This window comes from Tribolium madens, unplaced genomic scaffold (assembly GCF_015345945.1).
Source record: "Tribolium madens isolate multiple individuals breed KSU strain unplaced genomic scaffold, Tmad_KSU_1.1 Scaffold_96;HRSCAF=242;Tcas5.2_LG5, whole genome shotgun sequence".
NCBI classification, from domain to species: Eukaryota; Metazoa; Arthropoda; class Insecta; order Coleoptera; family Tenebrionidae; genus Tribolium; species Tribolium madens.
In genome coordinates this window covers 7,850,815-7,865,004 of record NW_025401068.1, presented here as the reverse complement: position 1 = coordinate 7,865,004, position 14,190 = coordinate 7,850,815, and the positions used below count along the sequence as shown (strand labels likewise).

At 32.9% G+C, this 14,190-nt stretch overlaps 1 protein-coding gene across 2 annotated transcripts in view; it reads right to left on the bottom strand.

Annotated features, from left to right (window-relative positions):
* Positions 1 to 14,190, bottom strand: part of LOC123012513 (neuroligin-1-like) — a 111,753-nt gene that overhangs the window by 66,286 nt on the left and 31,277 nt on the right. The window contains exons 2-4 of one of the 2 annotated variants that reach the window (XM_044410497.1): positions 13,199 to 13,874; positions 11,346 to 11,680; positions 7,374 to 7,591 (exon numbers count right to left, since the gene is read on the bottom strand). In XM_044410497.1, coding sequence (XP_044266432.1) covers positions 7,374 to 7,591; positions 11,346 to 11,599 — 472 coding nt within the window. In that variant the 5' untranslated portion in view covers positions 11,600 to 11,680; positions 13,199 to 13,874. The remainder of the gene's footprint in view (positions 1 to 7,373; positions 7,592 to 11,345; positions 11,681 to 13,198; positions 13,875 to 14,190) is intronic. The other variant, XM_044410498.1, reaches the window with a different exon arrangement.

Genomic DNA, 14,190 nt, shown 5'->3' with positions numbered 1-14,190 from the left:
ATTAGTATTGAAAATCCTTCTTTGTGTGCGAAACTGTTAACGCCTTTTCTTGGCGTTAAACATTTTTTTTCGCTCACTTAATATCAAAATAACTATTTCGTACCTTTCTTAAAATAATAAAAAAATGAGCATTCATAAAAAAAATTCTAACATGGCAAGTATTTACATGAAACTATATACTTCAGTGTTAAAATTTATAAAAGTTTCTCTTGTTAAATTTACTTAACTTAATGCGATAATGATATAATAAAAATGCGAGTGAAATGTTAGAATGTCTGAAAAACACAATGCGAAAATGATTAAAATTTCACTTACGTCAAAGAATTCTGGAATTAATAATAAATGTGTAAGCATGCAATAAGGCTGAATTTATCTTTTCTTTATTACCTCTTCAAATTTCCAAGAGAATTTAAATTGTCTCATGCTTTTTAATTAATTATTTATTCACAAATTTAGTTCATTTATTCCGAAATTTGCTCAAAGCGYTGTTATTTCATATTAATGACTCATTTATTAAAATTCACTCCTGGTCCTAAAAATACATAAAAACAAGTAAAATTTTTATGTGRATGTATATCGACTCAACGGGAAATTTAGTTGYTTTTAGGATTGGAAGAAAAATTGGCCTCAGCATCTGATAATTATCTTAATCCATAGCTTTCCCATCTTGTTTGTAAACACAGTTCACATACTTTGTCCTCCCTGCTTTATCCAAATTATTCTCTGTGGAACTGGCCAATAAAACCTAAAAAACAGAAATGCGTCCAATACTGAATTTCCGTTTAATTTTACGGTTGCCGTTCTTAATGTGCCACATACTCTTGAAAATGTGTTTTATATTCACCCTACCTGAAACATTCACTCATCACTGACCAAAACTTATATAAAATTTATCCCTTTGAAATGAGTTTGTTCCGTTGCGGTCGAATTACTCACCTGCGAAACACCTACACATTTTGCTATCTCGACAGAAGTCGGAAAGTTAATAATTAGTTTTACGTTTTGTTTCACAGTTATCGAACAGTTTTACTGCGACATCATTTCCCTCTTTGTGCAAGTTTATGACTGAAACGTGGCACAGATTCGCTTTGATCGATAGTTGCAGTTTTGGGTGTAATGTAATGGAAGAACAGAGAATGTTGGCTACAATTATTTTCAAGCCTCGACTGATGTTTGCATAATTTCAGTAACTTTATAGAGCAAATACGAAAAATAAACAGTTAAAGTTGACGGTAAACATACTGAAAGAAGTATGAGTCAGCACTGAAAAGACTAAAACATCAACTTTTATTCCCCGAGGACAGCTATTTTTTACTGCAATTGTTTTTTATTATTTTAAATAATGCCGTCAGGGTTTTTATCCAATTAACACAATAAATTTTAAAGTTGTGTGGTTTACAATGTGCTCAATATTTCAATTTTGGTCGATTTTCGAAATAAATCGCCCACTTCCTATTCGATTTCAATAAATTTTAATAGCTTGGATGTAATCGTTTAGAATTTTATCACTTGTAATTATTTTATGTGGATTATTGCTGTACGCTTGAAAAAATTACAATAAAACACAATCATAATATGTATATCTGTAACTTAAATCTGTTCTTTGCTTTTGCAATCCTAATGCCTTAGTTCATCTCAAATTCCGACAATTACTTCTCTTTTTCCTTAAGAGACTGGGATTGAGGCCTAAACTTCATTATTTTCGCCAGAGGTTTTCATAATTAAAAGAAAAGAAAGCGCTTTATCTCATTTGTCCTAAACTACCAAAGCTGGGCGAAACGACAATCCGATTTAAGTTTACTTTCTTAGTTTAAAAACTGATTTAAACTTGTAAGCACAAAGAACTAATTATGTTTTGATCAAACAAAATTTTAGGAATAAAATAATGAATAATATTTTCAAGTATATAATTCACATTTTATCATCTGTTGATCTGTTGTCTTTTTGATTATAGAGAGTAAAATAGAAATAAATGCACATATTTAAACATAAGCACATTGACATCGGGTGTGTCCRGATTATTCGCTTTTTAGTCGACTGTAAGAGTGGGGTAAGAATCTTGCAGTAACAACGCTATTTTTACTACCCAAAGAAGACTGTAGTTCTACCAAGTAGGGGAGGCCGGGGCTAGTTGGCGCATATTTCAATTTTTTGTTTTTGGCACCGCGTCATTAATTTATTTTAAAGCATTGTTCAGTGTAATCAATTTGCCGATGTCTAAGTTGTAATTAAAAATAGATATTTTGGTTTTTATCGTTTTTATTTTTTTCTTATGTTKATTGTTTTGGAGACATGCAAGATGCGTCAACTTACCCCGACTCAGGGGTCAGTTGACGCACACCTGGGGTCACAACTTTGCTAACACAACCTAATCAGTATTCATATTCCTAAAATTGAAATGGAAATTTTCAAATAATTTTGAATAATATTTCCAAAAAATGAAAATGAAAAAAAGTACTGAACGACACACGGCCAATACGCAGATAACAAATGCAATTAATAGTAAAATCTTGTCTGTTATTTGCTACATATCGGACTTATGACGTAAATAACTTATTTCTGTATCTCCTAAAAGCTGATTTCTTAAACTTGTGGGAGCTATCCTTTCGAGAAAAGCAATATTGCAAATAAAATGATAAAAGTTTGTCGGTAAATTGTGGTAAAAAAGTGATGCGCAAAGCGATAAAATTAATTGAGAAGTTTCGTAAATATATAATAAGTTTGCGGCAAATGTCGGAACGGGAAAACTCCGGAAAAGTCCCCGTCTATATTCCGGGCAATCAGCATTGTTCCCTAATAGGTTAATACACACTATGAACTCCAGATAAATTACTAATCGATTAAATTTGGTGATGGCACTAATTGGCTTGCTAACGGTCTGSAGATAAAGGCCGTGCAGGTACCAGCATGAATCCGAAATCTGTCATTGATAACGGTCACATCTAATGACAGAATTATGTTTGCATAAAGACGAAAAAATCAAAATGAAATTTCCGAGTTGAAGTTAATTAATTTAACTGCAGAACTGTTCCCATTCGAGGAAGTTTTCTGATTCTGTTTTGATAATTTGATATAACTCAACTGCAGCGAAAGCCAAATTCATGCAAAACAAATAATAAATTAAAACATAACAGCGGTTTGAGCGCTTCCGTGGCGCGGAAAAAATTGGAGGGATGTGTGCTTTTAGGAATGGATTTCTTATGCTGGAGGTTAGAATGTTTTGAATTTTCAATCAAGCAACGGAAAGACGAATGATGCGGGGAAGAATAAGAGATATTCGAACTGCTTCGCGGAAATGGTACATTCAGATAAGGACGAACTAAATTAATCGTAAGGCTTGTACATTTTGTTGAAAGTCACTTTTAGTAATGAATAGTCGTGGCGCACTATGCCAAAGTAGGAAAAAAACAGGAAACGATACAACTGACCACTTTARGGAAATTAAAGAAAATATCAGAGATAATTTGAATATCCTTCAGATTTTTCTTTTTAAATGAAGTAAATTAATTTGAGTTGTCAAGATTTTGTGTAATTTTTCTTSAGCTTATTTGAACCTTCATTTTTCTTGCAAATACGATTAATATTTCAGGCTGAATTTATAGATTAAGCTTAATTATAAAAAAGGTATAGGAAGGCAATTTATACAAATTATTTACTCAGATACAAAGCAGTAAAAATCTCTAAAAATTCCCCATAATTTGAAAATATCGTTTTCATTTACTAATACCAATTTAAAATCATCCATTGTAAAAAATAAAAATACGGCTTAAGCCGTAAAACCATAATAAATTCTGTTATACAAAGAAAATGATTCGTGGGACGACATTTATTTGCTTTTAAACGTTTCAAAATTCTTCTTTTATCAATGTTTTCGCGTTTATTAGTGTCTGGAATTTAGGAATAAAGCAGATTTTGAAGAAGATTTTCAACTGCAAGATCAATTTCAGTTTTGTTGGAAGTTATTAGTTTATGTAAACAAATCGAGTTTCAACAAAAGATTTAATCCGGGATGTTGGTTACATAAAAAGCGCAACTCATTAATTACACTGCACAGATCAAAGATAAAAATGAGGTATTACCTACATTTAATGAATGCTTATTAATATTGTATCATATTTTTCAGCTGTTCTAATTATTATTTTTTCGATATAATGAAARATTTGGGTTTCAGAAGCTGCATGTTCATAGATGCATTTTTATTTTAGTTATTTCATTTGAGTTATTAATGTTGGGTATACACTTTATACAAAAAATGAAAGACAATTCTTGATTAATTATTTTTCTAGTTAGGTATTGGTTGGTATTTTCAGTAACTAAATATCAGTTTAATTTAGGTATCAGTGGATAATAAATTAATCAAAGACATGGAAAGTAGTTATCAAAACACTCTTGAGTTTTTTTAATGAACACACTTTATTACAAATAAGTCACGTAAGAAAAAGTTTACCCCATGAAGCCGTAGAACGAATGGGGTAYTTTTCTTAAGTGACTTATTTGTAATAATAAYACAGGTGTATCATACAAAAMAAAAACTCGTAATTACTACTTAAAATGGATTTTGAATTTTATTTTGTTTGATATTTTAGTTATCATCACAAATTGTCATATTTAAATTATCAGTTTATAATTAAAAATTAGTGCAAAGTGCAAATAGTATTTTAGTATCTTTCTCAATGTGGATGGTTACTTCGATGCTAAGATCAACTTATAATGTGGTATACCTGTCTTTGTAAATATTAAAAAAATAACTCACGTGTAAGTAATATTATACTTTATCTACGACTGCTCGTATAAGATGCCATAACGTAACTCATTTGAGTTACGTAATGAAGCTCATTATCTTAAGCCCGGTTTCTCAAAAGTGACATTTCAAGTAACATTTCAATAAATTTCTTTAAAATAAAAACATTTTTTTATTATCTACGGCTTTTCTTTAGAATGTGCTAATTACTACGGACTTGTTGACAAATATCATGAACAACAATAATCAATACAAAGAAACGTGTCCAGAAAATTCATTCCTTGTAATATTGAGGTTTTTACGCTTTTTCAAACTAATACYCGATGTGGTTAACTGTTGATTCTMAAAAAAATAATTCAAAACGTCACAAAAAATATCAAACAAAACGTAAATTATTTTTCAATTTAAGCAGTCACAGAAAAAWTTTTGTATGTAACACGTAGGACAATGCTCACGCCCTTACACTAACTCTGCCTCACGCCCTSGTCAATGCAATTTTTCGCGCTCTTTTTGTTATTATATAGAGCTATTGCTCTATATCTTACTAGTCACAAAAACAACTGTTACATCACTCGTGAGTTATAACATATCTTAATCATTTAAAATTATCATAGTTATGGTTCAATTATTAAAATGAGTACATGCATGATTGCATGCAAGTATGGTTACAAGATTATAGAAATGTTTTACTAAAATAAGYTTTGTTAATGCAAAGCAGCAGAGCCATAGAAAAATCTCAAAGCATGAATTTAGGGCAGCCTTTGTCTTTAGAATATACAACGTGTGCATAATGGCGTCTGCGGTGTAGTGTTTCATTATGCGAAAAATAATGACGTCTTTAAGACAAGAAGATAATTTGTGTWTGCCAGTTGCCATGTAATATTTTGGTTTCTTCCTTGTTCTTTTTTCACATCTATTCATCATTCATTTACTGGCAGTAACAATAATAGTTATGAYAGTTATTTGTTCCTTAAACGCATCTCATCATTTAAGAAGTTTATTTTGTAATTAGGATATTTTTTTTGTGTAGCGTCGCTGAAAAATGTCTGAAATAATGTTGAAAATTATCGTCCAGAAAATAAGACTTTTATTCTCGCACTGTTGCGCGATGAAACTGTTCATCAAAACACAGCAAATGCACCAATTCACGTGTTAGTAATGATCAATGATCATTTATTTTGTCGTATCTTAAATGTCTGCTATGGCGAGATTTCGATGTAACCGATTCATTATTGCACCCGCTCCACGGATAAATTGCACCGACCTAGCCCTAGTCATTAGAAAGTCGAAATGGTGACCGGGATTCCGGTATTACTCCCCTCAGATTTTAATATCGAAGGCAAAGAAGTTGAGTGGCTCTCGTCGCAATATCCTCGTTTCATTTCACAAAGTTTTTGCATCTGTAAGTAATGCATTTTTAACAAGATCGGATTTTTTGCCACAAACATTCTAATTTATTACAAACTGCGCCATTGATATAAAGTTGAATTTTGCAAATTAAAGAACAATAAAACAGGAGAAACAATTTTCAACAAGGCGCAGAACGAATTAATCTTAGATGTGCACGTCCATATTTCGGTATTTGGGGATGATTTATTCAAGCCACAATGCAAAAGCCTTGTGTTAGACAAATGCCACGAATATACGAGGACATATTTTCTTGTATTTCACTAAATTCTTCACTGGACGATCTCAGACATAAGTTCCGACGATAAATTGGAAGATGAAGTAAAAACCACTCTACTCATAAATATGTAGAATTCCAGGAATAATATCGTACGTGAGCTACAATACCGACCAGAATCATTCACGATGCATGCCGCATCATCGCCTGACCTTGCTCCACATCCTTTAAAATACCCCGCAATAACGCCACCTATACAACATTTTAAACTGCGGAAACGCCGACAGCATCCCCAAATGTGGCATTCCTCACAAAATTTGTGACGATTTTGACTTTTCAACGGCCTCGCACACGCTTTCCATTACAGATAAAGCACAACTTGAAAATAGTTTTTTTTTTACTGTAAGTTAATTATTAAATATTGGAAAATAATACTCCCCTAAAACTAAACCTTATATTTATATTTTCTTTGTCGATAGCACAAGTTAGCGAAAAAATTTAATGCAAAAAGCAGTTTTCCTCTACAAGTTTTAACCCAATTCAGATATCTTTTTTCTGCCACCTTTATGTGGAATAAGTGAACGGGAAAGTTTAGATAGGATCCAYATTATTTTTAAACCACTTAAAYTTCCACAGCAGCGAAAGTTGCCCAACGAGAGGATCATTTTATTTCATAAAATTTGATGTTTCTGTTTCGGGTTCTCAATTTGGTAATTACCCTCTATCCCCGATCGATAAAAATACCTGGCGATTTGTCAAATTACGTATAAATTCCATTATTAAATCAGAATAAACAATCAATTTGGAGTATAATTAATATCGATGTCTGTCGATTTGTTGGAACATTATTCCGAGCGCGGCAGATAATTTATCGCAGGTGGGAGCACATGAAGAAAAATAWATCAATTCGATTATTAATGAATCAGTTTTGGCGATTCGTGATCGGGTTTATACTTACATATCAAAAGACAGATACGTCAAAATACGAGACCATAAAAGGCGGCTTACCGGTTCTGGGCACGTAGAGGTTGAGATAGAGGCAGTCTTCGCTTTCATTGGCAAGTAGAGGCAGGAGTTTCTCCAAAWACAGCAGTCTTCCTCTGGGGAATTCGAGCAGGGCTTCTGACCTGTTTCCTATATCCGGCGGTCGCTGCGGACACACAGCACCAAAGCGATCCGCAAGACGCGTGTTTTTCCATATCGAAGGCGTTACTGGTGGCATATACCTAAAAGCAGAGGAAAAATTGAAAGATTATTTATATATCTTTATCATGTGCCGGAGCGGTAAACATAACTTATTTATATCCAAGGGTGCAAAACTGAAAAAAACGAGCGGTTTGAATGGGAATCGGCAAAAAATTCTTAAAAGAAACACTTCTTTCGGTGAATTCCAAAATTACACCGTTTTTTTTTATTTCTGTTGTCTTCCAAAAACTGCAATTGTTTTAATAAACATTAATTTGTTTTTTTTTCTCTAAATAACAGAAATGATTACTATTTATTAAATTATGTTTCATAATTTCCCGGTGATATGTACTTTTGAACCTCTATTGCATTTAAATTATTCTCCTCTCAAAGCAATAATAAAAGCTACGATCAGCTTTTCAGGCCTAAACTTTCAAACAAAACCGCGCGTTTTTGTACTTTCACTTCGAATTTAATTAAATAGTGTGCAAATAGTCTAGCGACTGCTATAAACCTTCATTTTCAGTTAGAGGAATTCGTGCGGTAAATTTTCTCCAGTTGAATAAATTCACCGAATTCCTACAAATTTAATCAATTCTTTTCGATTTCGTTTTTGAAGCGACAAGATCCTTTTATGTAAAGAAAGGTAAATTGTTATGTCCTTATATCCCACACCAGCGCTGTTATCTCCTATTCATATGTTGAAAGTTGGTCTCTTGTGAGATTCTGTTGGTGAAACATTTCAAAGCCACTGTCAATATTTTTTTACCATCTTCAGCAAGCTATCATACAGGTATAATTTTAGTTAAAACAAAACGATTTTGTAAAAGCGGGCCAAACTTGCTAAAATGTATTATGGCAAGCATGATTTTAACAAGACGTAAACCTTGCAGCAAATTGCTTTCTGAATACGATAATTAGCTAAGTTGTTGCAATTGTAAATAACGGAAGTAAGAAGTTTCAGTGCTTGTTTAAAAGCTTTAAAGCTCTTACTCTGCGTGCATAACAAGTATTAAATATCACGTCATGCAACAAAAAAATCATTTTTTACCTAATTACTGCTATAGTGTTACATGATCTAAAATTTATAAATCTAGTTCAAAAGAAGCTTTTCATCTCATTCATAACTAATTTACAAACATTATATAGACATTATGCAAAGGAATCCCTTTCCTTCCTCTGTTGCTTTTATGTATGGTTTTGTGATTATTTATGCCAACAAGCCTTTCGCTTAAATTTAATTAATTACGTAGAAAAGCAATGTAAATTAATTTTTAACGAAACGCTGCTGTTATTGTAAAAATCGTCGTTATTAGGGTGACACCGGATAATAAAAATCGATTTTTGATTAAGCTCTAACGGAAGCTCGTCATATCCAATCATATCAACTTGTCATTAAACAAGTTGTTTCAAGCAACACGTTGCTGCAAAGTATCAAGAGACCCATCCCGAAAATATATGAAACATCTTGCTTGATACAAATCAAAAAATACTGCACTTTTCGACTTTAATCAGTTCTTTCAGTCTCGAGAGAGTAGAATTCATCATTGACGCTCTAAGGTCCTCGAGCCTGTCTGAAGAGTTTTATCGGCAGATTTCTCATTGGCTTAAAATTATAGTGTCGATTAGAGATCCCCAAAGGCTAGCAAACTTGATAAAAGTTGTTAGTTTTGCACCAAAAAATTTTAAAATTTGCAACAATAACCTAATAATATTCAAATTAATTTTAATTATTTCAATTTTAATTTTAAATTAAACCGTGGGCGTAATAAATTGGACACTTTGTCAGAAATATTACTCGGAGAGCTTGAAAAAGTTTTGCAAGTGCAAAATAACGAACAACGATCTATCTTGTACCCTTTACTAGCAAAAGAGTGGTCTCTTGAGGCCCGTTTTGCACTTCTTGTTTACTTAAGCTTCGTTAATAACATCTCGCGCTTTCTTCACCGTCGCTCTAATTGCGGTGGAATAAAACAGTTTCCCGAATTAGGTAAATGGAAATGGCGGAGAAGTGCAAAAGAACGTCTTATTTGTCGTAATAAAACAAATGACGAGATTATGTTAAGTGTGTTAAATGGAACTAACTTAATCTTTTTCCATCGAGCGACGCTGACGAAATTAAATTTCATAATCCGTAAGGCCACCACTAAAATACGTGGTTTAATTACGTTAATGCTGACTTTAAAAATATGCAAATTTGTCTAGCTGGCTAATACCTTGAGAAAAATTTCTAGAACGTGAGACTACTTTATTAGAATTTTGATGGGTTCGAGTGAAACCTTTTTGGAGAAGTCTTGTTTTGTCTCTGATAAAATAAACCTTGATTTTRAGTTGTACTGAGCTTAATGACAGTCGATGTAGCGTCTCTAAAGTTAAACACTAGAATACATAGAACGGAGTTAATTACAACTAGTTTAATGACATTAGACGGTGATGCACAAGAGACAAGGCSCGATGGTTCGGCACAGTCAAGCACAATAGTTTTGTAAATATTGGAATGTAATTTTGTTTATTTGAGTAATAAAATTTTTGAATACGTTAGAAACGATTGTTTGACGAGTACTGAAACAATACTTTCACACAGAATTTGCATATTGCAATTAAGTTCTCACCTGTATTTTTATTTTATAAATTGCATCGTAAATAAAAAGTGCCACGTTTAGAATTACCTGTGTCAAGCCCTACAAATGTTGTGTGTTCTCGAAAAAATGATAATTGTGCCAGCTTAGCACATTTGAGTGCATGTGCTTTTATGATAAATATGAGAATAATTTTAGAAACAGTTGTTAAATATGTTAAAAAAAAACTTCAGTTCAAAATTTTTACATTACAATCCAAATTTATTATTTTTTAATATAAAGTAAGATACCAGAAACATAGAAAAAATGTTAAAAAAATGTTGTCTATAAAAGTTTTGAAGATATGAGAGTTTAAATTTTGCACTTTGACGCTATTTATTTCTGTTGGAAAAATAATTTCCAAGTTTTGTTGCTACAGGCTATTAGAAGAAGAAACAAGGAAGCTGTATCCTAAATTGTAATTTTTTTCAATGTTATTTGTGGCTTTTATTGGCAAAATTTTCGTATCTTTACTACATAACTGTAAAAAAAACATATACAACATCATATCAGTATCATTAAATAGACATAAAATGTCAAATGTCAAAAAATAAATGTCAAAATTTTTTTAAAGATTGAATTTTTTAAACATTTTTTATGTTCCTGGTATCTTTATCTTACTTGAAATTTTTCTCTGGGGCGCGAGTTCTGGCGCACCCTGCATGTAAATTTTAACAGCGTTGAACATAAACAAATAATTTTTGTGGGAAAAAGTCAGGTTTTTATGGTGAAAACCGAGAAGTCAGTTTTACGCATTTTTTTTTTCGTTCAGTTCAAACATTTGCATTGTACAATAAATTAAAATAAGCTATCTGAAATAACAAATTACTTCCCTTTAGGGTAAAAAATACATTGAAAGCAATATTTGAAAATATAATAAAATAAAACTTATACTTTTATTTTCTAACACACACTTATTTATTCGTGTGAAAAAAACAAACACTATATGAAAAATTAATTCGGCTCAGTTCTTCGTTTCATCATTGTGACGCTTTGTAACGCAASCTGCTCCAGTCCAATCCTTGCTCAAATAATTTTAATATCTCATATTTGCTTTCAAAAAAATATCTCAACACACCATTTGAATACGCGGTCGTGCGGTGAATTATGGAACACTATAAATTCGACGCATTTACATTTCAATTCCTCTCCGTGCTGTAAGTAATCTCCAACGTACCTAAGACTGCCGACGGGAGGCGTCGCGTAGGGAACCCCGAGGAACGCCTCGACGGGTGGATTGATGTGAATCATGACGCCCCTCAGGGGCCCATATTTAGTCCGCACCACCCTCGTGCTGTACTTGTGTACCAAGAGCGAAGCGCGGGCGCCCGAGTCCTCCACAAGAATCACTACCACTATCACCCACATGGCACAGAAAAACGCGGAAACAGAACTCAACTGTCTCGAAAGAAGCGTTAGTTGCACACGCATGACGTCACCACCGATGACGGTCACGGCATTTACGCTGCTGCTGCCTCATTATCCCTTCGCCGGGTTACTGCAGGATTTGATCTGAAAAAGAAAACAATTAGAATTTCGAATGCCATAAAGGCAGCTTAATTAATAAGGCTTCCAGCTGACATTCGAACAAAAAAAAACTTCAAATGAAAGTTTTGCAACCGGAATTTTTATGCCCGGGGCCGGATAGTAATTAGCAAGGTGCTGACATTTTACTTGAAGGTAAATCGGGGTGGAAAGCAATAAATACAGCGTCTGAGATGTGGCAAATTTTTCACATTTATCCGTACAGATTGTTGCACATTTGTTTGAATATTAAGCGATGTTATAGTCCTTTCGCCGATATATGAGTTTGCTTAAATGATATAAATGTAAATTTACATAACTCGCATTACACCGTAGAGATTAATTCTAATACCTAATCTATTGGTTAATTTTAATGGTCTGCTCTATTTAATATGTAAATAGTTTGAATATTATACTAATATTATACAATAATTAAATTTGCATATTATATTTATTAGGGCCCTCAAAGACAATTTGCAATTAAATAATTTAACATTTAATGACTTAACAAAAAAACACTTATGAACCTTTAAAAGCACCTATTTATTAATTTTTAAATTGTATATGAATGTGTGTTAACTAGTAAATACACCATAATAAAAACAAAATTATGTTATTCTTATGAGATCAAACTAAAAAAAAGTAATTAAAAGATAGCTTTACATGAAATACATTGAATTTTCAAATAGCAAAAGTTTTCCCGTCGCATTCACCATTTTTATAATTATGTATTTAATTTTGAAAACAATAATTAGACCGAATTAAAATAGTCCTAAATCTCACTTCATTTAAACCTTAAAAAAATAATCAACTAAAATTGGAGCCAGATTATAGATTTAATATAATATGCTTGTAGCCAAAAAAAGTAATCAATTTACAAGATTAAAAATTTATGTCAATGTATAATAACTAAATAATTTGGTTATCGATTTCAACAAACGTCAATATAGGACAAAATTTTGTTATGAGAGGGCTTATTATCTCAATTATCTTTCGGAGCACCTCTGTGCCCTTTCTAGGGTAACTTAATTACTGGCTCCAGATATATGTAGCCGATAACATTGTTCCGTTTTTAATAATTACAGTCTCTTTTATCTCCATTCTCTTTGTGAAAAAGCCCAATAAAAGAAAGCTGAGACGAACGAGATAATCACTGATTGATATAAAACCAACTTTTTAGACCAGAACAATAAACTACCTTTCGCGCCAGCTTTCGCAACAAAAAAATTCCGTATAGCTTGAAACGTTGAATTATAAATCTCTGTCACCCTCTCTTGAAAGAAAAAAATATATAGATACCGTCCGGAGAATAGCCAACGAGAACAATTATCACATTATCTTAATTGAGTCGGGGAAGATGTGAAAAGAAAAACCGCATGTTCCATCCAAAAGGAAGTGGGGCCCGCGCGATAGCACCAATTGAATATTTGCCAATGCTATTAAACTAACAACGTCACTAATACGACGTAAAATTTGACGGTTATTATTGCATTAGCGAGAATTTACCTTTAGGGTGGGTTTTGAGGGGCTTAATTTGTGCGTCGGATTTTCCATTGAAGACACCTCTAACGAGGAACATGCTGTCGGGAGTCTTTCGTGGAGCACTTCATTTTCACATCACATAATTAAGTTTCAATTAAGYGAACAAAAAGGTAAATCGTCTACATAAAGACGAGAAACCAAATTTAATTTGGACAGGAAATAAGGTCATCTATCTATATCGGAGCTTTTGAGACGAGCTTTGCATTAAAATATCGAGGACCCTCAAGCCATGGCCATCTGTTACCGAAACATGTCCATTTCTGAATTTCCTGCGCCGTATGTCGAAACTTCCGCTGCTAACTCCCGTCTACTTTATAGAGAAGTCCATGTTCGCATCTGTCTCTTATCCGGCTGTACTCATATCAGACTCACGCAAAATTCATCAATTGTGTCCATTGTCACAGAACTTGCCGTCTTGCTCCTCATTTCTGTTTTGATTTTTGCCAGGCTATCCGCTCTTTAACAATTCCTTCATTGTACGCTAAACCCAATTTCGTCAGAAACTCGAAAATTGAATAATCAGCCTTTAAGTTTTGTTGCCTTTGTTCGCAAATTTATTCTCGATTCATTCTTCATCCCAATCTGGAATTGAAAAGGACTCAGTTTCACAGCGCCATTTATCTTGCTACAAATGCACCACCTGCAACAAAATTCCCAAATTTATATGCATACGCGACGCATTTCCTCGAAACATAAACTATCCCCCACAAAGAAATGCGCAAAATTATCCACCATAGTCAAAAGAAATATTATCTCAAATGGAAGAGGGCCGTCCTATCTCCGGAAACTCACATATTGCCCCGGAAGTCAACTCCGACGTTCACTAGCCCAAACAGATCTTATCTATTTATTACCCAGTTTTCAAGCATCGAACAGCAATTTTGCAACAACTTGTTTTTATTTTCTGATAAAACAAAAATGTGACTTTTATTTTTAGATCGATACTCCTATTAACC